This window comes from Ptychodera flava, chromosome 15, assembly GCF_041260155.1.
Source record: "Ptychodera flava strain L36383 chromosome 15, AS_Pfla_20210202, whole genome shotgun sequence".
Lineage (NCBI taxonomy): Eukaryota > Metazoa > Hemichordata > Enteropneusta > Ptychoderidae > Ptychodera > Ptychodera flava.
The window spans coordinates 14,419,362-14,441,100 of NC_091942.1; the positions used below are offsets into that span (position 1 = coordinate 14,419,362).

The 21,739-nt window shown below is 37.6% G+C and overlaps 1 protein-coding gene across 1 annotated transcript; it reads right to left on the reverse strand.

The window, feature by feature from the left end:
- Nucleotides 1-5,700: 5,700 nt before the first annotated feature.
- On the reverse strand, nucleotides 5,701-19,052 carry LOC139151259 (transcription factor E4F1-like). The gene is made up of 12 exons (XM_070723922.1): nucleotides 18,881-19,052; nucleotides 17,587-18,297; nucleotides 16,602-16,673; nucleotides 16,147-16,346; nucleotides 15,423-15,543; nucleotides 14,425-14,631; nucleotides 13,437-13,909; nucleotides 12,278-12,452; nucleotides 11,576-11,793; nucleotides 10,680-10,878; nucleotides 9,229-9,732; nucleotides 5,701-8,799 (listed from the first exon to the last, which is right to left on the reverse strand). Exons 1-12 carry the CDS (start codon nucleotides 19,035-19,037, stop codon nucleotides 8,606-8,608), a joined length of 3,231 nt encoding a protein of 1,076 aa, XP_070580023.1. The 5' UTR covers nucleotides 19,038-19,052; the 3' UTR covers nucleotides 5,701-8,605.
- Nucleotides 19,053-21,739: the final 2,687 nt, after the last annotated feature.

Genomic DNA, 21,739 nt, shown 5'->3' on the forward strand with positions numbered 1-21,739 from the left:
TGCGGTTTCCATGGTGGAGGGTGTCTGGTGAAAATATTGACTGGACAAAACTGAAGCGATGTCGGGAAACGGATCGATCTGTTCGGTTCAATAAACAACAGATAACATGATCGGTACAAGGTGGCTACGATATTCTTGTATTTATCCGCCCGTTTCTAGTTCTGTGAAGCCAAAAGCTTTTAAAAAGTAAAGCTGCCGGTCCAACAGATCAAGAAAATTCACCCACACTCGACATGTAGTTGCGGGAGTTGCTACGCACGCGGAAGCGCGTATACTCTTGATAGAATGCCCTTGTGCTGTATCATAGAAACACGGACGGGCAGAATAGTAAGGGGGCGTTTTCCGTTTGCAACAAGCAGACGATAACAGAATACTTTGCGCCCGAAATGTTCTCATTTTGCAAGAGAAGTGTGAAGCCCAAATACGCCGCACACGCTAGTCGCCATAGTCGTGGAAAAATAACAGGGAACCTAGAAATCTGGTTGTTGTTGTTGTTGTTTGTATTGTTGTTTATGTTTATTAGTCGTGTTGTTATTGTTGTTGACCAATAAATTCAACGAACATAACTGTTGTTTTGATGTTAATGTTTCAAACGTAACGTAGATGTCATAAGAAACGCTACAAGGACACTATCATTACTTGGTCCCATACAACTCTCTGCTAACATACACTCTCTTCATACAGAGAAAATCGAAAATCACAGACCCACTTCTTTAAGGATATTACAAATTCCCCTTAGCAACTGTTGCTAAGGAGTTCGTGTCCTTCGTTTATGCATAGATCATAGAGCACTCCAGGGTCTTGTTTTATGTACAACAGTTTCTTGTTTGTAACCATCCGCACAATCCAAAGAGTTGTAGTTAAGGCTTTATTCCAAGTGTCCTGAACACGAATTCTCAAACACCAATGAATTACTCAAGCATCCCAATACTTTCAGATGTATTTTCATCGCCATAAATTGCGTCCATAAGTTTCTTTGGGATACTGTCGAATAGACGGAGAGTGGCTGATCTCTTGCAGAGACACAGTCCCTCCAACTTGTGGAGGGACCATGGCAGAGAGAAGCATCACATTTAAATGTCATGAAAAAATCCAAGTTTTTCCGGTCAGGTTTGCATGATAAACTTTCGAGGAAAGGTGCAGGGCTGACTGAATAAATTAATTAATAAATATATAAATGAATGCATACATAAATAAATAAAAATACAAATGTCATTTGAAATGTTGTATTCAACTTTATTGTCGTCCAGTTTATCATAAAATCACACTTAACTCTAGCAGAAAAAATACTTTGGTAACCAGCAGGTATCAGTTCCAGCTGATTTCACTCTGAACACAATACCCATGTTCAAACATCTAGTTCTCTGTATTATATGAACAATGGAAATTGGAAAACAACATGATATATGTCACTTAGTACATGCTTCGATTCTAACACACCCATCAATGCGAATATTTCAGCATTGCATCCAGCATACGACTTAGCTGACTTTTCAAGAACTCATAAACAGACATCACAGGAACAAAGTTACAGAAAGATGATGCCATTTACGAGATGGCAGTGCTCAAATACTGCAAAGGCACACTGTATTGTCAATTGTACACTAGTCTGGACTATGATATCAACACATGTGCATGTGTATTTACACATGCAATAAATGATAAATGCAACTCAAATCACGCAGTCCGTGAATATTCATATAAACTGAAACTGTGTGAAAATATACAGTAACTCTTCCATGCAGCCTTTGGTTACTTCATCTTTCTACAGTCATGAATATGAAAGATTTGGAAAGACAACAAACAGCATGATTACAAAGTTTCAATTTTCCTTGCTGCTTTATTCAGAAAAAAATACACATGAACTCATTGTAACTTACCATTTTTGATGTCCACTAAAATTTTTTGCTCAGGGTTTTTTAACATAGTTTCTATGCTGGGAAGATGATGTCACAATAGATAAGACTAGAAACACTCTCCCTCTGAGAATACCAAACTTGAATAAAAACTTACAGTACCAAGACCGGGGTCTGTCACTATTTCAAACACAATGATGTAAAAGGATGGACTCCTGAGTTTAGTCAGGTGTATGTCTGATTATTCAAGGTTTATGACTGCGCATTGATTTTATCTGACATTTATTTTCCTTGGGGAGGGGGGAGTAGATCAAGACACCTTGACGGTACTCCTTACATGTAAAACCACATGATGGTCCTGTACCCTGAAGAAAAAGTAATCCCCACCATTTGCGGTTTCCATGGTGGAGGGTGTCTGGTGAAAATATTGACTGGACAAAACTGAAGCGATGTCGGGAAACGGATCGATCTGTTCGGTTCAATAAACAACAGATAACATGATCGGTACAAGGTGGCTACGATATTCTTGTATTTATCCGCCCGTTTCTAGTTCTGTGAAGCCAAAAGCTTTTAAAAAGTAAAGCTGCCGGTCCAACAGATCAAGAAATTCACCCCACACTCGACATGTAGTTGCGGGAGTTGCTACGCACGCGGAAGCGCGTATACTCTTGATAGAATGCCCTTGTGCTGTATCATAGAAACACGGACGGGCAGAATAGTAAGGGGGCGTTTTCCGTTTGCAACAAGCAGACGATAACAGAATACTTTGCGCCCGAAATGTTCTCATTTTGCAAGAGAAGTGTGAAGCCCAAATACGCCGCACACGCTAGTCGCCATAGTCGTGGAAAAATACAGGGAACCTAGAAATCTGGTTGTTGTTGTTGTTGTTTGTATTGTTGTTTATGTTTATTAGTCGTGTTGTTATTGTTGTTGACCAATAAATTCAACGAACATAACTGTTGTTTTGATGTTAATGTTTCAAACGTAACGTAGATGTCATAAGAAACGCTACAAGGACACTATCATTACTTGGTCCCATACAACTCTCTGCTAACATACACTCTCTTCATACAGAGAAAATCGAAAATCACAGACCCACTTCTTTAAGGATATTACAAATTCCCCTTAGCAACTGTTGCTAAGGAGTTCGTGTCCTTCGTTTATGCATAGATCATAGAGCACTCCAGGGTCTTGTTTTATGTACAACAGTTTCTTGTTTGTAACCATCCGCACAATCCAAAGAGTTGTAGTTAAGGCTTTATTCCAAGTGTCCTGAACACGAATTCTCAAACACCAATGAATTACTCAAGCATCCCAATACTTTCAGATGTATTTTCATCGCCATAAATTGCGTCCATAAGTTTCTTTGGGATACTGTCGAATAGACGGAGAGTGGCTGATCTCTTGCAGAGACACAGTCCCTCCAACTTGTGGAGGGACCATGGCAGAGAGAAGCATCACATTTAAATGTCATGAAAAATCCAAGTTTTTCCGGACAGGTTTGCATGAAAAACTTTCGAGGAAAGGTGCAGGGCTGACTGAATAAATTAATTAATAAATATATAAATGAATGCATACATAAATAAATAAAAATACAAATGTCATTTGAAATGTTGTATTCAACTTTATTGTCGTCCAGTTTATCATAAAATCACACTTAACTCTAGCAGAAAAAATACTTTGGTAACCAGCAGGTATCAGTTCCAGCTGATTTCACTCTGAACACAATACCCATGTTCAAACATCTAGTTCTCTGTATTATATGAACAATGGAAATTGGAAAACAACATGATATATGTCACTTAGTACATGCTTCGATTCTAACACACCCATCAATGCGAATATTTCAGCATTGCATCCAGCATACGACTTAGCTGACTTTTCAAGAACTCATAAACAGACATCACAGGAACAAAGTTACAGAAAGATGATGCCATTTACGAGATGGCAGTGCTCAAATACTGCAAAGGCACACTGTATTGTCAATTGTACACTAGTCTGGACTATGATATCAACACATGTGCATGTGTATTTACACATGCAATAAATGATAAATGCAACTCAAATCACGCAGTCCGTGAATATTCATATAAACTGAAACTGTGTGAAAATATACAGTAACTCTTCCATGCAGCCTTTGGTTACTTCATCTTTCTACAGTCATGAATATGAAAGATTTGGAAAGACAACAAACAGCATGATTACAAAGTTTCAATTTTCCTTGCTGCTTTATTCAGAAAAAAATACACATGAACTCATTGTAACTTACCATTTTTGATGTCCACTAAAATTTTTTGCTCAGGGTTTTTTAACATAGTTTCTATGCTGGGAAGATGATGTCACAATAGATAAGACTAGAAACACTCTCCCTCTGAGAATACCAAACTTGAATAAAAACTTACAGTACCAAGACCGGGGTCTGTCACTATTTCAAACACAATGATGTAAAAGGATGGACTCCTGAGTTTAGTCAGGTGTATGTCTGATTATTCAAGGTTTATGACTGCGCATTGATTTTATCTGACATTTATTTTCCTTGGGGAGGGGGGAGTAGATCAAGACACCTTGACGGTACTCCTTACATGTAAAACCACATGATGGTCCTGTACCCTGAAGAAAAAGTAATCCCCACCATTTGCGGTTTCCATGGTGGAGGGTGTCTGGTGAAAATATTGACTGGACAAAACTGAAGCGATGTCGGGAAACGGATCGATCTGTTCGGTTCAATAAACAACAGATAACATGATCGGTACAAGGTGGCTACGATATTCTTGTATTTATCCGCCCGTTTCTAGTTCTGTGAAGCCAAAAGCTTTTAAAAAGTAAAGCTGCCGGTCCAACAGATCAAGAAAATTCACCCACACTCGACATGTAGTTGCGGGAGTTGCTACGCACGCGGAAGCGCGTATACTCTTGATAGAATGCCCTTGTGCTGTATCATAGAAACACGGACGGGCAGAATAGTAAGGGGGCGTTTTCCGTTTGCAACAAGCAGACGATAACAGAATACTTTGCGCCCGAAATGTTCTCATTTTGCAAGAGAAGTGTGAAGCCCAAATACGCCGCACACGCTAGTCGCCATAGTCGTGGAAAAATAACAGGGAACCTAGAAATCTGGTTGTTGTTGTTGTTGTTTGTATTGTTGTTTATGTTTATTAGTCGTGTTGTTATTGTTGTTGACCAATAAATTCAACGAACATAACTGTTGTTTTGATGTTAATGTTTCAAACGTAACGTAGATGTCATAAGAAACGCTACAAGGACACTATCATTACTTGGCCCCATACAACTCTCTGCTAACATACACTCTCTTCATACAGAGAAAATCGAAAATCACAGACCCACTTCTTTAAGGATATTACAAATTCCCCTTAGCAACTGTTGCTAAGGAGTTCGTGTCCTTCGTTTATGCATAGATCATAGAGCACTCCAGGGTCTTGTTTTATGTACAACAGTTTCTTGTTGTAACCATCCGCACAATCCAAAGAGTTGTAGTTAAGGCTTTATTCCAAGTGTCCTGAACACGAATTCTCAAACACCAATGAATTACTCAAGCATCCCAATACTTTCAGATGTATTTTCATCGCCATAATTGCGTCCATAAGTTTCTTTGGGATACTGTCGAATAGACGGAGAGTGGCTGATCTCTTGCAGAGACACAGTCCCTCCAACTTGTGGAGGGACCATGGCAGAGAGAAGCATCACATTTAAATGTCATGAAAAAATCCAAGTTTTTCCGGTCAGGTTTGCATGATAAACTTTCGAGGAAAGGTGCAGGGCTGACTGAATAAATTAATTAATAAATATATAAATGAATGCATACATAATAAATAAAAATACAAATGTCATTTGAAATGTTGTATTCAACTTTATTGTCGTCCAGTTTATCATAAAATCACACTTAACTCTAGCAGAAAAAATACTTTGGTAACCAGCAGGTATCAGTTCCAGCTGATTCACTCTGAACACAATACCCATGTTCAAACATCTAGTTCTCTGTATTATATGAACAATGGAAATTGGAAAACAACATGATATATGTCACTTAGTACATGCTTAGATTCTAACACACCATCAATGCGAATATTTCAGCATTGCATCCAGCATACGACTTAGCTGACTTTTCAAGAACTCATAAACAGACATCACAGGAACAAAGTTACAGAAAGATGATGCCATTTACGAGATGGCAGTGCTCAAATACTGCAAAGGCACACTGTATTGTCAATTGTACACTAGTCTGGACTATGATATCAACACATGTGCATGTGTATTTACACATGCAATAAATGATAAATGCAACTCAAATCACGCAGTCCGTGAATATTCATATAAACTGAAACTGTGTGAAAATATACAGTAACTCTTCCATGCAGCCTTTGGTTACTTCATCTTTCTACAGTCATGAATATGAAAGATTTGGAAAGACAACAAACAGCATGATTACAAAGTTTCAATTTTCCTTGCTGCTTTATTCAGAAAAAAATACACATGAACTCATTGTAACTTACCATTTTTGATGTCCACTAAAATTTTTTGCTCAGCGTTTTTTAACATAGTTTCTATGCTGGGAAGATGATGTCACAATAGATAAGACTAGAAACACTCTCCCTCTGAGAATACCAAACTTGAATAAAAACTTACAGTACCGTCATATACACCTTGAAAGTGAAAGACTTGAACTTTTGCTCAAACGTTCCTAGATGAAACTTTTAACTCTTACCACATCAGGTATAAAAATAAGGAGTCATCATGCAACGTTTAGTACTAGAGAAACAAATTACCTAACATTAACAAATATTTTAACTTCAAATGGCCACATCCCTGTGTTAACTCTATGGAAAAAATTTTCGATTTTCAAAAAAAGTGAATTTGTGAAATTTTTGTTTCCTCAATGAGCTTTAAAATGAAACTCAACAAGTGGTAGATCAGAAAAGAATTGTAAAAATTTGAAAGTCAACATTAGGAGTCAAATTTTATTAACTATGAGATGCGCCCCTCAAAAATTTTTGATGCATATAAAATTCCAGTAAGTTTTAAAGCTTGAAAATTCAGTTCATTGTAGTATGTTGTAGTAGATTGCCAAGTCACTGATCAGTTATCAGAGAACATCAATGTATTTCAGAAAAAACAACCTGTAATGACCTAACTCTCCACAGAAAATTGGGCATATTAAAAATCCCTTCGTGCACAATCATTATTAATGATCTCTCATATACACCCGCAACATGTGACAAAATAAAATAAATATCTGTACATTAATAAAAATAAACTGGAAAGTTACTTCACTATGAAGGCAGTACATATGTGAGTGAAGAAAAAATCAAAGTCTTCCCAAAAATGTAAGAATCAGCCTATACCTCAGATAACACTGAAATCTGACATCAAGCTGTAAATCATGGTAACATTTTGATCAATGATGAGCTAGTTACACGAGCATCCTTTTACATCAACAATTCATAAACTTCCTACAAGTGAATTAATTTCAAACAAAATATCATTGACAATAAACTGCTGTCTTGAATAAAATTGTCTATTGCCATAAACAATAAATAAAAACTCCAACTGATTCCTGACAAATTTGGGGATGGCAGTCACACCAGCCATCTTGTCTGTTTCTTACTACTGACCTAAAAAATATAGGCAATGATGCAGAAACTTTAAAACCATACCTAAATGAGAATTGTGGCCAACTTTACCATTTTTTGTGACAAAAGCATCAATCATGGTTACTCTACCCCACAGAGTAACTGTGCATCAATAGAGAAACTTTAATTTCAGTTAGCTACCATGTGATGTTCTTCAGGGAAGAGACACACTATTCTATGGTCTTTATGGGCAGTGGGTGCAACTACCCATATTATGGTCCGTGCTAACTTTATGCTGTCATTAGAAAAACTACATATAACAGGGTCCATACACTCAAAGTCTCATAAAAGGACTTTTCCAGCAATTTTCAAGGACTGTTTGAGATCCAAAATGCTATTTCTGGATCACATTTCTATGATAAGTTATTGTTACATATAATTTCACATATCATTTTTATGATATCACAACTGATTATCTTGTCATTGTTGAAAATTGTGAGTGAATAATAAATTTTCCAGGTCTTTCCAAGACTCAATTTCATTTTCAAGGACTTTTCCCGGACTCTCCAGGAGGCTTCAAAATTCAAGGACTTTCCAGGAGTGTACAGACCTTGACACAAGTACAAGGACAGAATTTTCCAAATTTATGCCAAAGTTTTACTTCCAAGTGGTGTGGACAGGCAGATCCGCTGAAGCAGTCAAGATGGCTACACTCTCTTGGGGCAGCAAGTATGTGACGTTTTCTATTGTGTCACAGTCTCAACGCTTCAAAAAATGAAAGCAAATAACATGGGTAGAAATGTGAGTCGGCACCAACAATGTTGCTAATAATCTATTTCTAAGCAGTATTTAGCACTGGCATGCTCTGTATCAAATTGCGCTGACACCTGCGTCAATGTCAGACATGTCAGTGTTGCCACTAAATGTCTCTGTAATTAGTACTGCTCCTGAGATATGCAACATAAACTCCACTCCAGCACAGTAGGCACATACAATGTTTCAGATCTTCCCTTCTTAAATGTGACCAAAGATTTTTTGTGATAAATAAAGTTCTGTACAGTACTTATGAAATTGTAATGATCAACGCCATTCTTGGCAGTCACCATGCATGCCATATATTTTACATGAGCTATGTTACATCAAAAGTCCCAGCATCAACTTCTACATTTCTATAACGACCGTCTCAAGTTCAGGATTTTCTGGGGTCCCTGTTGTAACAATGGATACTTCGTTCTCATTGGTTGATTTCATGGCCACCATGACTTCATTCACACCATCCTGAGTCACAGACACCGGATGAGGGATTTCTTGAATGCACTCCTCTGTTTCCATGGGAACTTCCAGCTGGTTCTCAACTGTAGATATAAATACAAATTTTGGAGTGAAAATACATACTAGTGTACTGCAAAAGTTGAAATTTAAGCCTTGCCCTAGACAATAGACAGAATTTAACTATGAGATTGAGTGAAAAATCTGTTTCGAAAGTTTACGATTCCTAAACAAGCTATACCAGAAGATCCATTATTTATGCATTGGCTTATCTGAGGAATTTCAAGATAAGTCACAAAGCTTACGTGAATAAAGCTTCACTATCAAAAAAAGCAGAAAATATAAATTTTTTATGCCCAATATGAAGTGCCAGTCTCATTGTAATATGGCAATTAATTATTTTTTATTTACGTGAGCAAAACCTACAGCGACGCTTACGCTTTTTTAGTCAGTCCTACCAGAACCTCAACATGATGCAGAATAACACAAGATATCAAATGTGATGTTTGACGTACTTTCGATTTCTTGATGGTGTCCATGTTGGTCTTCACCATGCTGGTTGTCAGTGTGTTGCAGTTCACTATCCTGGTGTTGCCTATGTTCTGTGTCAGCTTCCCCTTGCTCTTGTTCTCCCTGATGCTCTTCCATTTTTTCTTCCTGTTGCTCTACCGTCTCTTCTTGCTGCTGCTCCACCATCTGCCGTCCTTGCTGCTCCTCCACGAGTTGCTGCCGCTGCTGTTGTTGCTGCTGTTGCTGTTCTGCCATCTGCTGCTGCTCTGCCAGCATATTCTCTGTAAGAATGACAGTCTGTATCACATCTTCCACGTCTGAGCTGGCACCACCCTGTCCGTCGTTGGTCTCCACGATGTTGACAATGTACTCCTGGGTGTTAGCGACAACTGAGGAGAACTCGGCAAGAACGGACGCAGCGGCTGTACTCTCGTCTGTTGAAGGCATTACAATGTGCTTGGGAGCTTCTGAGTCAATCACCACTGGTTTATTGGTTGGCTGACAGGGCACTGTTGAAATAAAAGCCAGGATGTGCATACTCATGAGAAAAATTTGATGACCCTTTAAAACTGCTTTCCTTACCCTATGTAGAGCTACCACCATGTCATTCCAACTGATTGGGTGAAATCAAAGTTTTTTTTAAGGTTTGAGGTAGTATGTGCCTCAAAAGCGAATTTTTGCTTAAACTTTCCTCAAGGAATATTTCAACTATTCTCTTTCAAAATCAAGAATAAAAATAGGGGGTCACCACATAAATTTTGGTACTAGAGAAACAAATTACCCAAGATTTACAAAGATTTGGAAAATAAAAAATGTCCACCGTCCCTGTGTTAACCTACAAAATTTTCGATTTTCGAAAAACTAAGGTGGTTAAAAGTTTTCTTTCACCATGAGCTTTAAAATGAACCCCCCCATGTGGTAGATCAGAAAAGTTGAAAAAGTTTGAAAGCATTAATATCTGTCCCCAAGGCACATTCTACCTTAATGAACAGCATATCTGACAGTTTCATGTTTGGTAAATACTTTTCCCTCTAATCCAATATGACAAACCACCAACACACAATGCCAGAAAATCTGTCATGTGAATGCATCTGTGTAGGGTTGATGACAGAGCACTTTCAAAAAAGTTTGTAAAACTACCATTTAAAAAAGTTGTAATAACTAATGGGAACTATTGACCAAAAAACGAATTTTCTACAACAACTAATCAAATTGTTTGGCACTGGAGGTTTGTTTTTTTGCTCTTGAGTAAGCAAAGAGCACACACTGAAGACGTTTTGTTATACATCATTGCATGCATATATATACATCTCTAATGTTCTAGGGCAGTTGGTAGACTGAAAGATCTAGTCATGTATGGGTGTCTGCAAACTCCCAACTCTGCAGAGACCAATACACAACTGGATCTTTCAGTCTGAAGCAGTTGATTGTTTATGAAAATATCTATCATTCCTACATTTGGCTCTCTTATGCCTTGCCAGAGTTCCGTGCTCTGCAAATGCTCTTCCACATCGGTCACAGGCAAATGGTTTTTCACCGGTATGGCTTCTCTCGTGTCTGATTACCGAAGCTTTTTCCCGGAATGCCTTTTGACAGTAGGAGCACTTCCATGGTGCCTCGTCAGTGTGGATCTTCAGATGCGTCTGCAGTATTGTCTAGATAATAGGAAATATCATTGAGTAAAAGGCCTGCTCCACCTTACTATTTTTGAAACAACTTCTCTAGCTGTTTCAATGTCTTCAAGACAAGCTGAGGTTTCATCTTACAGCCAATTAAGTAAATGTGGGTTTTCCCATCCTGCTAAAAACAAAAGGGATGGTCATACCAAAGTTTGGTGGTGTAAGGGTAACCCTGTTCACCAAAATTCTCTGTAAACAGGTCCACGATTATCATTGATAACTATGGGTTTGAGCCAAACTGTGGTGGTGGTGTAAGGGATATTAAACAGAACAAGTTCTGTTCAAGTCCCCACATTGGTCACACTGGCAGTTTTGCCAGATAAAATAGACCTCATGTCTGACACAACACATGAAAAGTATATATAGTCGTTGCCCCATTTTTTCATTTTTTACAAAGAAATTGTTGCTGCATCCAATCTCGCTCCTTTGTATGTGAGTGTTGTCTATGAGACTATGAATATGCTTGAAGCTTTGACCCAGTATCATTTAAAACTTAGTATACATAAACATACACATACATACACACAAATGGAATTTTGGTGAAACCTTACACAAGTTTCTCTGAGATTGTACACGGAACAATGTCAGTGATAGTCAACTTGGCAACTGTGACCATAAAGATATCCTGCAGTCATCACAAATTCTCAAAAATAGCCAGGTATTCCACTTTTACCTTTGTTTTGAAACCTTTGTTGCAGTGTTGGCAAATGAAAGGTCTCTCCTGGGAATGGATGCGTAGATGTTCCTTGACGTGAGTGATGCGTTTGTAAAGTTTACCGCACTCACCGCACTTGTACCGTCTCTCATTGGTGTGTGTTAGAATGTGCTTATTCAGGAAATCTTTGCATCGGAATCGCTTTGGGCAGTATGTACATTCAAACGGTTTCTCACCTGCAGAAGAAAAAAACATCAATTTGTTTTGGAGTACCGATAAAATATCCTTGCGTAATATTTACATGATCCATCAGTTTTAACCATGGATATTCCTTCAAAATACTACTTGTATTTTTCTGATCAATGAACACATAACCATATTACAGGACTATTGATAAGATGATGTGTGACACCCTGTGCTGTGGATTGTACAGCAGATGCAAAGCACAGCTCTCTCCTGTTGGATGGAGAGCTGGATGACCAGCAATATCACCAAGAAAAAAACCAGTATACCTAATAATACTGATCATTATTAGTTATTTCCTCAAACTACACGCTTTCACTCTAAATATTACACTTATGTACCGGTAAATGTGGCAAAACACCATAAAGTGACCGAGTGATCTATGAAACTTTGTGATTTTTACGATTTTCAGATAAATTACAACTAACCGTCCTTCTGAAATCATTGCAAAAACTGACTGACAACAATGTGACTTACCAGTGTGTTTACGCATGTGTGACCTCAGATAACTTTTTCCTCGGAAACTCTTGTTGCAGATATCACATCGATGCATCTCTTTGTATCCATGGACACCTGAGGTCACTGGTTCAGGAGACTGACCGCTGGCCTGTAGTTCCAGGAATTGTTTGTACGCCACCTTGAAAACGGCAAGCTGTAATTTTGAAGAGTTTAGGGTGAACCTCTTGCAATTCTTTGAGATGGCATCTGATATAATGGTAAACTTGACAGCCATAGACTGACGCAGTCTTAAGACTTTGCATGGCTCAACATGATAAATACATGATTTCATTGATAACTTTGATGATTAACTTTGTATGCTAAATAAACTTGAAGAACTATCAGGGTGATTTGTTTTCATGCAATTCAAGACAAGTGATCATGTTTGTCTAAAACTGCTCTCATATTTTGAATAACCATATTCATACATTAAAGGGACACTACTTTCTCAAAAGATAGCGATAGTGTCCCTTTAAAACACTGACACCAAACAATAGACATTACCGTACTTGGAAGATTATGAAGCTGTGATGTGAAACACCCTATTAACAACACATACTTATGGTAAAACAATGAAGCTTTAGTGGACCTTGTTCATATCCAAAGTAGGGATAGTGGACCATAAACAGAACTGAAATGGTTCTCCTCAAAACAAGCTCATGATGTTAGACAGACAGAGGCCCTGACTCATTGCCACTATCAGGGGAGGTGTGATATACTTTATTTACATACTCAAAGATCTGGAAGCATTTGGAAAGACAACAAAAGTCAACATATTAAACTTTAATGGTGTGCCAATTTCACAGTTTTATTTTATTTTTCTATTGTCCGAAACAAACATTTGCAACGAATGACCACAAAAATGAAAATGTCGTGTAAAGGTGCCAGTTATAGTGGTCCTAATGTTTGTGTGTAAGACCATTCATGGAATCTTTACAATAAGTAAACACAACAGGCAGAAGCACTCTTCCATCAGATGTTTATCATTTGTAACGCTAGACTACAAAGCACAGGCTCACTAAGAAAACTAATAGAATAGCTGGTTATGGAAGTACTGAGGAGAGTATGGAAAAAATCATCAATATACAAATGAATGACAGAAAGAAATGTACAAATGATGGCATTAGCATACATGTACCTGTTCTGGTGTCCATTTCTTTGACTCAGTCACATCTGGAGACTTAGCACCATTTTCCTCTTCAGTTTGTTCCTCAGAAGTGTTAGCCCAGTCACCAGATGCATTTGTTGAGGACGTATCCAGCTGTTTCCTGTGGTCCGTCATCATGTGCTCTTGAAGAATTCTACGACTGCTCGTTGCAAACACACACAGGCCACATCTGTGGGGCATGTCATCAATGTGACCTTTGAGGTGTTCACGCAGGGTGTCGTTGGAATCCAGAAGAACCCCGCAGGCTCGGCATTGATACGACAGAAATCGTCCCGTTTCTTCCTGCTCCATTGCAACAATGGTGGTGCTGTTCTCACCAGCGTGCGTCGTTGTCCCTGATGCATCTGCTGCTGCTTGGATGACGTTTTGTTCCACATCTGTCTGGTCATTCTTATGAGTCGAATCACTCTCTCCACTGACAGCCTCTGTCTTGCACAAGTCATCTGTAATCAAATGGCAGTGGTTTGAAATATGACACAAAATCACGAGGCAAGTGATACCCAGAACATGGTTCAGCAATTTTAATTTCAAACAAACAGTGAATTTACTACCTTTTCTGGCAAACATAGAGCCTTGTTTGTATTTTGGGGAAGATTTCAGCAGAAAATAAAAGTTCTCATTGATGAGGTATACAGATTCATTTGCAACATGAAATCTGTCCTGACACTTCATAGTACTTGCTCTTTGCATGAAAAACATGTAAAAGCTGCAAGTTAGCTATCATTGGTTTTACCACAAGAAAACAATCTGTATGATTTGTGTGCAATTGATCATCAAACAATCTACATAAGCCTTGTTGCAATAAACTTTGACCTAAGAAATTCCCAAATGTTCATAAGTCAACTAAAGTAGTTCGCAAATTTTGTGTGTTGGAGGGAATATGAGTAAGCGCATATTATGGTATTTTATTTCTTGAACAGAATAACATTGAACGACAAAAAAAGAGACAGAATCTCACTTTTTGCTTCTCTTGCCTTTGTTTGTGACCTTGTTCCAATACTGTGTGTTACAGTGCTAGTGGTACTTCCATCTTTATTTGTCGTAGTCACACTGACTTGAATTCCCTTTCTCGGCTGGCAGGCTGTTGGTGCCTTGTGGTGGCGTGACAGTGCCCCTGACTCACGAAAACCACGCCCACACTGTTTACATACAAATGGTCTCTCATCTGCGTGCAAAATTAATTACAAGATTTGTTTATTTTTCTTGCAGAATCCAAGGGTTTCCGAAATGTGGCGATGACTTTTGGCTCAGCTAGACTAGTTCTGCTAGTTGATAAATACTTGCAGAATCATCTGTAGCATTCTACAACTTTCAAAACCAGTCTGTACAGTTCAAAATAAGGTTGAAATTTTTCAATTTTTTTCACAATTATATAAACAGAACAGATCACAAATATCACATCAATATTGAATAAATTTCACATTTTTAAATATATGACAGTTGAACTAGGTTGCCAGTCACAACAAAAAAGAAAGAACGAAAACTTTTGGCGAAAAAAAATTGTATCCTGTAAAAGAATCATCCTGTCATGAATCCTTACACTACTTATCAAGTGCAATAATGATGGTAAATATCTGATATTCCTCTACTCATCTTCTACTCTGAGTCTCAGTATGCACAATGACTTCACATGTCAATTTTAGTGATTGGTTGGAGTGCCAGAAAAGTGTCATCTGGTAACTATGGCAACCATAATATGAAATGGAAACATAAATAATCCCTTTGAACAAAGATTGTACTTTTTGATTTAATTTTACCCCATGTAACAAGTCTTTCTAGGTCATTTTCAAAGAAGACTGATTTCAACCAAATTGTCAGGTTGCACTGACACAACGTAAGTAATCACACCACCGTTTGTTCCATTTCTGTTCAAAGATTGGAGGAATAACAGACTTTGTTATGAACAGTGAATGCACAGTTTTTTGTTTTCAGCAGTGATGCAAAACACAGTCTTACCTGTATGGCGTCTGATATGCCTATCAAGAGATCCTTTTGTCTTGAAGCTGTCTCCGCACTCTTTACATTGGAAGTCTCTGATGTTTGAATGAACCCGTAGATGGGTTTGTAACACAGCCTCCTTCATATGAAAAGCACACAAGTAAAATATTGGTACATGAAATTTTTCTCTTATTTGCATACATGGTACAGCATGTGAGAATGTAAAACCAACAAAACCATACATTTTCTATGTGTTTTGACTACTATTGATCACTAGTGCATGATTAAAATTGTGCAGTTGCACTGTTTATCTCAGATTGCAAAAGTACAGATATAATTGCTTTATACGACCACTATGCACACTGTATCATGTTGGCATAAAACTGTCAAAGGTGAACACAGCAAAGGCTATACTTTTGGAAATACATTGATCAACGGAGAGAAATTCAGAAATTGTTAGTTTGCAGAACAGTGTCAAAATGAGAGTGAATTTTCTGCAGTCTTGTCCTGTATATATTTTATAGCACTTGCATTCACTGGTCTGCTAGACTGGTGGGACAGAAATTTACCAGAGACTTACATGAAAAAAGGTTTGTTACGCAGACTATTCTGTGTGCTTCCCCTAGCTGATAGCCTCCTACATACAGTACTTTAATACAGTATATACATAGTAATCCTACAGCAAGTGGGATTTGCTTGAAGTAAATGCTAATCAAAAACTACATGAGTAAAGGTAAATTACCTTTTTGAAAGCTTTATGACAGATATCACAAGCATAAGGCCTGTCAGTGGTGTGCGATCTCACATGTTTCTTTAACTCCCATGCTGACTTGACGGTAATCTTACAGTCTTCACAGGTGTAGACCTTATGATTGACTTGACGGTGTTTATTCAGGGCCGCCTTATGTCGGAAAACACGCCCACATTCCTCACAGCTCAACCCTGTGAAAAAGTCATGTCAATCAATAATGTTCATTATTGCAATCATAACAATAATTATTGCATGCAGTATTATAATACTTCATTTTAAAAATGTTCTCTTGTCAAATATTTTTGGAGAAATATGCCAAACACACTGAATATAGTTACCATAATCTCCACAACAAAATTACATCTATTTTTAATAAATTCTTTTGACAATGAAGAGGAGAAAAAATTTGTAGTTTTGAAAAGCTTCACGGAGTGAATTATGCCTACCTGTGTAATGCAGACTTGTTCTTGATTCACAATTCTGTTTATCTTTCTTATCTGGATTTACTTCCACAACAACTGAAATGATACGAAAAAAAACAATGTGAGCCAACATGGTTGGGCATTGTAGTTGTAACACATGTACTTCCGGAAATTCAAGACTCATTTACTGGTGATATCCCTATTACAATTTTAAGGCATAATAGACATGACTCTTAAAAAGAAAACTACACATATACATGAATTATACACAGTTACATGAATCGATTTAGAAATGAATAATTCTTATAAGAGCAGGTAATATTTCTCTCAGGCAAATATCTTTTCCAAATTACCTATCAGGAAGTCCAGATGATATTGTCAATGAAAATGCAATACACTACACTGTGATAAAGGATGTATTTGAGATCATAAGACTCAACAGAAATAGGTATTGACTAGCCCTGGGGTAAACGGCATACTTTCATTGCCTGAGAGTTGCCAAAACAAGAGTCTGTCTCACAAGGCAGTAGGCTGAGGGAAACGGACTGTTTTAGGTATTTCTCAGGCCTAAGAGAAAACAAACGTATGCTACTATCCAAATATTTCCTGTTAATATGTGTTTTGCGATACATCTCATCCACTCTCCTCACTGTAAAACTATCACTTTGCATCAGCATGTGCATGACGCCACCTCTTCTTTTACGCATGCTAGAATTTACACATGTATAGACGATGCTTTCAAACTTACAAAGTCAACTGTTATTCTGCACTGTTAACTGGTTAACTTTTGGAAACTGTCCTGACTTTCTGGTAACTTACCAGAACTAACCCTATATGTAGGGGCCTAGGCCTGATTTGCATGTATCAGTGATATGATGATGCACATCACGTGACAGTAAATTAACGAATCACAACAGAGAATTTGGACGAGGTGTGTCACAATAACAATTGGTTCATTCACCAACTAGTGTCTCAGACCCTTGCTTGAGATAGCAGATTTCTGTTTTACCTTGTTCAGTTTTTACTGCATCCTTGTTTGCTTGATCAATGGGTGCAAGATGCGGCAGTATTATCAGAGGATTCTCCTGACACACACTGAAAGTCATCCGCTGCTTGTGGGCATGGTACTTGTGTTCCACAAAGTCCGGTAACGATAGAAACTCAGTCTTACACAAAGCACATTTATGCACATCAGGGATTTCATTGGCTTGGCCATTCTGTGATACTGCAGAATTGGAATTTGCGACATCTGGTGTGGCCTGCTCTTTGCCAGTAACACTGCCCTCTTGAGTCAAATCTACATTTGCAGTGGCAGTTGTCGTGACTGGATCATCATCATTTGATTTCAGTTGTGCACCATCTTCATCACCGACCTGATCAGCATCACTTGAAGTTGCATTGTTTAGCTCAGTACCGTTATTTGCTGAGGTTGTGGATTCAGGGACAGACAAATCTTGAACTCCAGTGGAAACGTCTTCAGGGTTATTATTTTCAGAACATGCAGTGTTTGCTGGTTCATTGACAATGGCCTCCTCTGAATTTATATTCCCATCTTCTAGGGTGCCAGCACTTGCTACATCAGCATGTGACACAACACTAGCTCCAGTTTCAGTGTTCAAACAATCACTTATTTTTCCAAGCTCTGATGCTTGCTTGTCCTGCAATGTGACTTCACCACAGGCTTGCTCTGTACTTTTGGAAACCTCAGTTTTTGTAGAATCTATAACAGATTAGAAAACAGTTTTCATTATGAAAATGATGTTAGGGTTTTTGTCAATTGTACAGAGAAGCAGAAGAGATGTGCTTCCCAAAAAATTTACATAAACTATTGCTAGTATAATATTATTACACACACCCCCGGACACACAAGCTGTGTGTATATGTACAATCTCTACCGTACGTGTCCGTAATAGTCCCAATACTGTAGTTTGACACGATACAATCGTCCGACTCCAGGGCACTTTCTCCAACAAAGGATGAAAAGGAATGAAAGCACCCTCCGCAGCTCAGAGCGGATTGTCGTACTTAGTACACACATAGACCCTCGAGAAAAACACACGCTCTCTTCCCCGTCGTACTACAGTATACAGTAGGTGTACAGATTATGGCTGGCCTTGCCGTCCACGCCAGCGCTACTGCAAAAGGATGGATGTCTGATACTGTGCTGCATGATTCAAATTCTAACTCGCCCTTGCATTACATATATCCTAATTTAACATGAGATATGCACTAAATGACAAAACGATTTGAAAATGTACTTTGCGACAGTAGCAGGCAAGTCTATCAGACGAAATCAAACTTACCGCTGTCACTTCTCTGCTCTAGTCGTAGATCGGTAGAATTCATTGCGACTTGCTGGTAAACGACATCGGCTACTGCCGCAAAATGGCTCCCCTTTTCACGCATCGCTTTCTGCGCAGGCTTACAACCTCGTCCACAGAACACGACTTCTTGCGTCATGCTCAGGCATCATGCATGCATATTTATGGTTTAAAAAAAAAAAAAAAAAAACATTTTCGGCAACTTTGGTATGCTCTCTTACCTCAAAAGGGGTCGTAGAGTTAATGAAGTTTTAATCATATTAGATATATTATATTATTATTATATATTATTAGAATGTTGCTGGTAGAATGATAAAACGGGATCTGAAATATCACTGCATTAGACCGTGCGTGAACACTTTGAACACAGCTGTGCAATACTCTGAATACTCACTGTATCACTTTCGATTGTATCTTCATACCTTTCTATTTTCAAACAATTTTTATAAATGATTCGTTGTCTAATTCTATTCACAAATTGCTGCTCTATACAGGCCCAATATACTTTTTTATCATTTTCATGTTTTAGAACAACTGAAAATTATCATTAGATATCTATGGCGATGCGCTTGACTGGACAATTGTGTTGGCTGGCTTAAATTGACCTCAAATCAGGCAACAAACTTTAGTTCAGGATATTACACTTATCTCCATATTTATATGAAATATATTAAATTTTGGGCAATCGTATAAATATTTCCCCCTGAAACTAATTTGACGCGTGGGCGTTTAATCTCTCTTGAGTGGTCCAATTAATTCGTATCTGCTTCAGGTTCTTGCATCCTCAAAAACAAATAACAGTCCTAAATTTTCGAATACATTAGGCCTACTTCATGCTTATTAAGTTTTCATATAAAAATGCATTCTTTTTCAAGTAAAAACCAATTTTTGAAAAACACTGGCTTAAAAGTGGCAATACATTGATTTCAATTTAAGCACTTGAATCATAATCTGCTTTGTATTCTTGACGCGTAAGCAAATGGAACATCCCATTTTCAACTGTTACTGCTACTTTGGCAATTAGTCTGAATGACGTCAGAGTTCTATTATTTGTGTACAAATATAAATACTAGACCGAATTTTCCAGAACACCAGTCTCCTTGTCTCGCGAATTACCTTTATCAATTTTAATATATAGTTCACAGAAAAGATGAACACAAATTATTACTATCAATGATTTTCACCTTGTTAAGCTCGGACCTTACGTTGTGCGCAATAGTAAGATTCTGGCGCAAATCTGAAAAAAATGTTGAAAACAGTAGACGATATCAAACACTTGCTACAAATAGTAACATAGGTAAAGTCGTTATTGCCGCTCTTGTCTCCTGAATGCTAAATTTGTCTCGTATAATGGTTGAATGCGTTTTTACAAACTGAATGACACCGATAGGAAAAACCCGCCAATCCGATGGACTCCCACACACTCTGAAAAGAGAACAAATGAAATAAATACACAACAAGCTGAACAAAAATATAAACTGTTTGTTTGAATAATTCTAGCCTGTCCAAATATACTATTTTGATAAATGTTTCTAATATTATGGTGTTTTAGCAGAGATTGCACCTGATGAATATCAGAGAGCGTTTATATGGATTGCTCCAAGGCCATCATATCCAGTAGGAATGTTAAATTCAACGAAATCCAAAATATAAATTCTTTCTGTGTGGGTAGAATAACCCTACAGTATCCGTTATCAATGCTCTGTTTGACCATGCATCACATTGAGTTGTAAATCTTAACACAACGTCGTTGTAACATGCTTCCTGTTTTTGCGAGTCATATAATCGCATCCTATCATGAGTTCTTAAGAGACTAATTTTCCGAACAAAGTTGCACAAGTTTTTATATATGTGCCTTGTTTTTTTATTCCGAAATTAAACTCAAACAAAATAATTGATTCAATCATTTGTGAATGAAATATTACATACTGTTAAAGAAGTTGCTTGGCCTTTTTCTCATACCATAACAAGAGTTGTCTACATCTATGGTGTGTATACATCTATGGTTTGTATGACCCTTTCTCTACTTTTGAAAAGCATGGGTATAGCTGAGCAGTTTTGACTGGGACGTCTATGCTAGTTGATAGGATGCCATGTGAGATTGGATCGAAATTACCATCCTGTGATGTCAGCTAGGTTTTACAGTTGTTTACAGTCTCTGTCCATAGAATGTATCTGTTTGCATACTTTTACAGTCCTTTCTTATCTCTAAGAAGCTGCAATTCGGCGTTGTTGATGAGCAAGTAAACATGCGTGAATAACATGCCTGAATAAACACACAAATAAATAAATAAATAAATAAAAAAATAAGTAGATAAATAAGTAAATAAATAAAATACAAAGTCAGCAAAGGTTATCTTGAAATAAATGTATTTGCGGGCACTAATTGTATTTACAACTTGACAAAATAGTTTATCTTCTTCTTTTTGTTCTTATGAAAAGTTTACAAAACATTATGTTCATTGTAATCTTATGTCTTATTGGTTTGCTTCTCAGCCATCATTCGTTTATTTTTTTGTAGCTTGTCCACATATCGCAGAATTTACCTATCAGCCTAAAGTCACCATAGTCTTTGAGTGCCTCATTATAAGGCTTTTTGAACTTTATTGTCCACTGTATTGCTTACTGTTTGTTGTTTTTTGATGTTTTTATTTTCTTTCTGTTCTGTCTATGTTTGACTTTATATTACTTTTCAATATAAGAGTAGGTTTTTCTGTTTTTAATGTCGTTGCACTTGGCGATGAAGAAACATATAAATGCGTGAAAAAAAACTTGATTCGAGTATTCGCTTTCTTGTCATGAGATAATGTTGGACATAAACGTTCATCAACTCAACGCTAA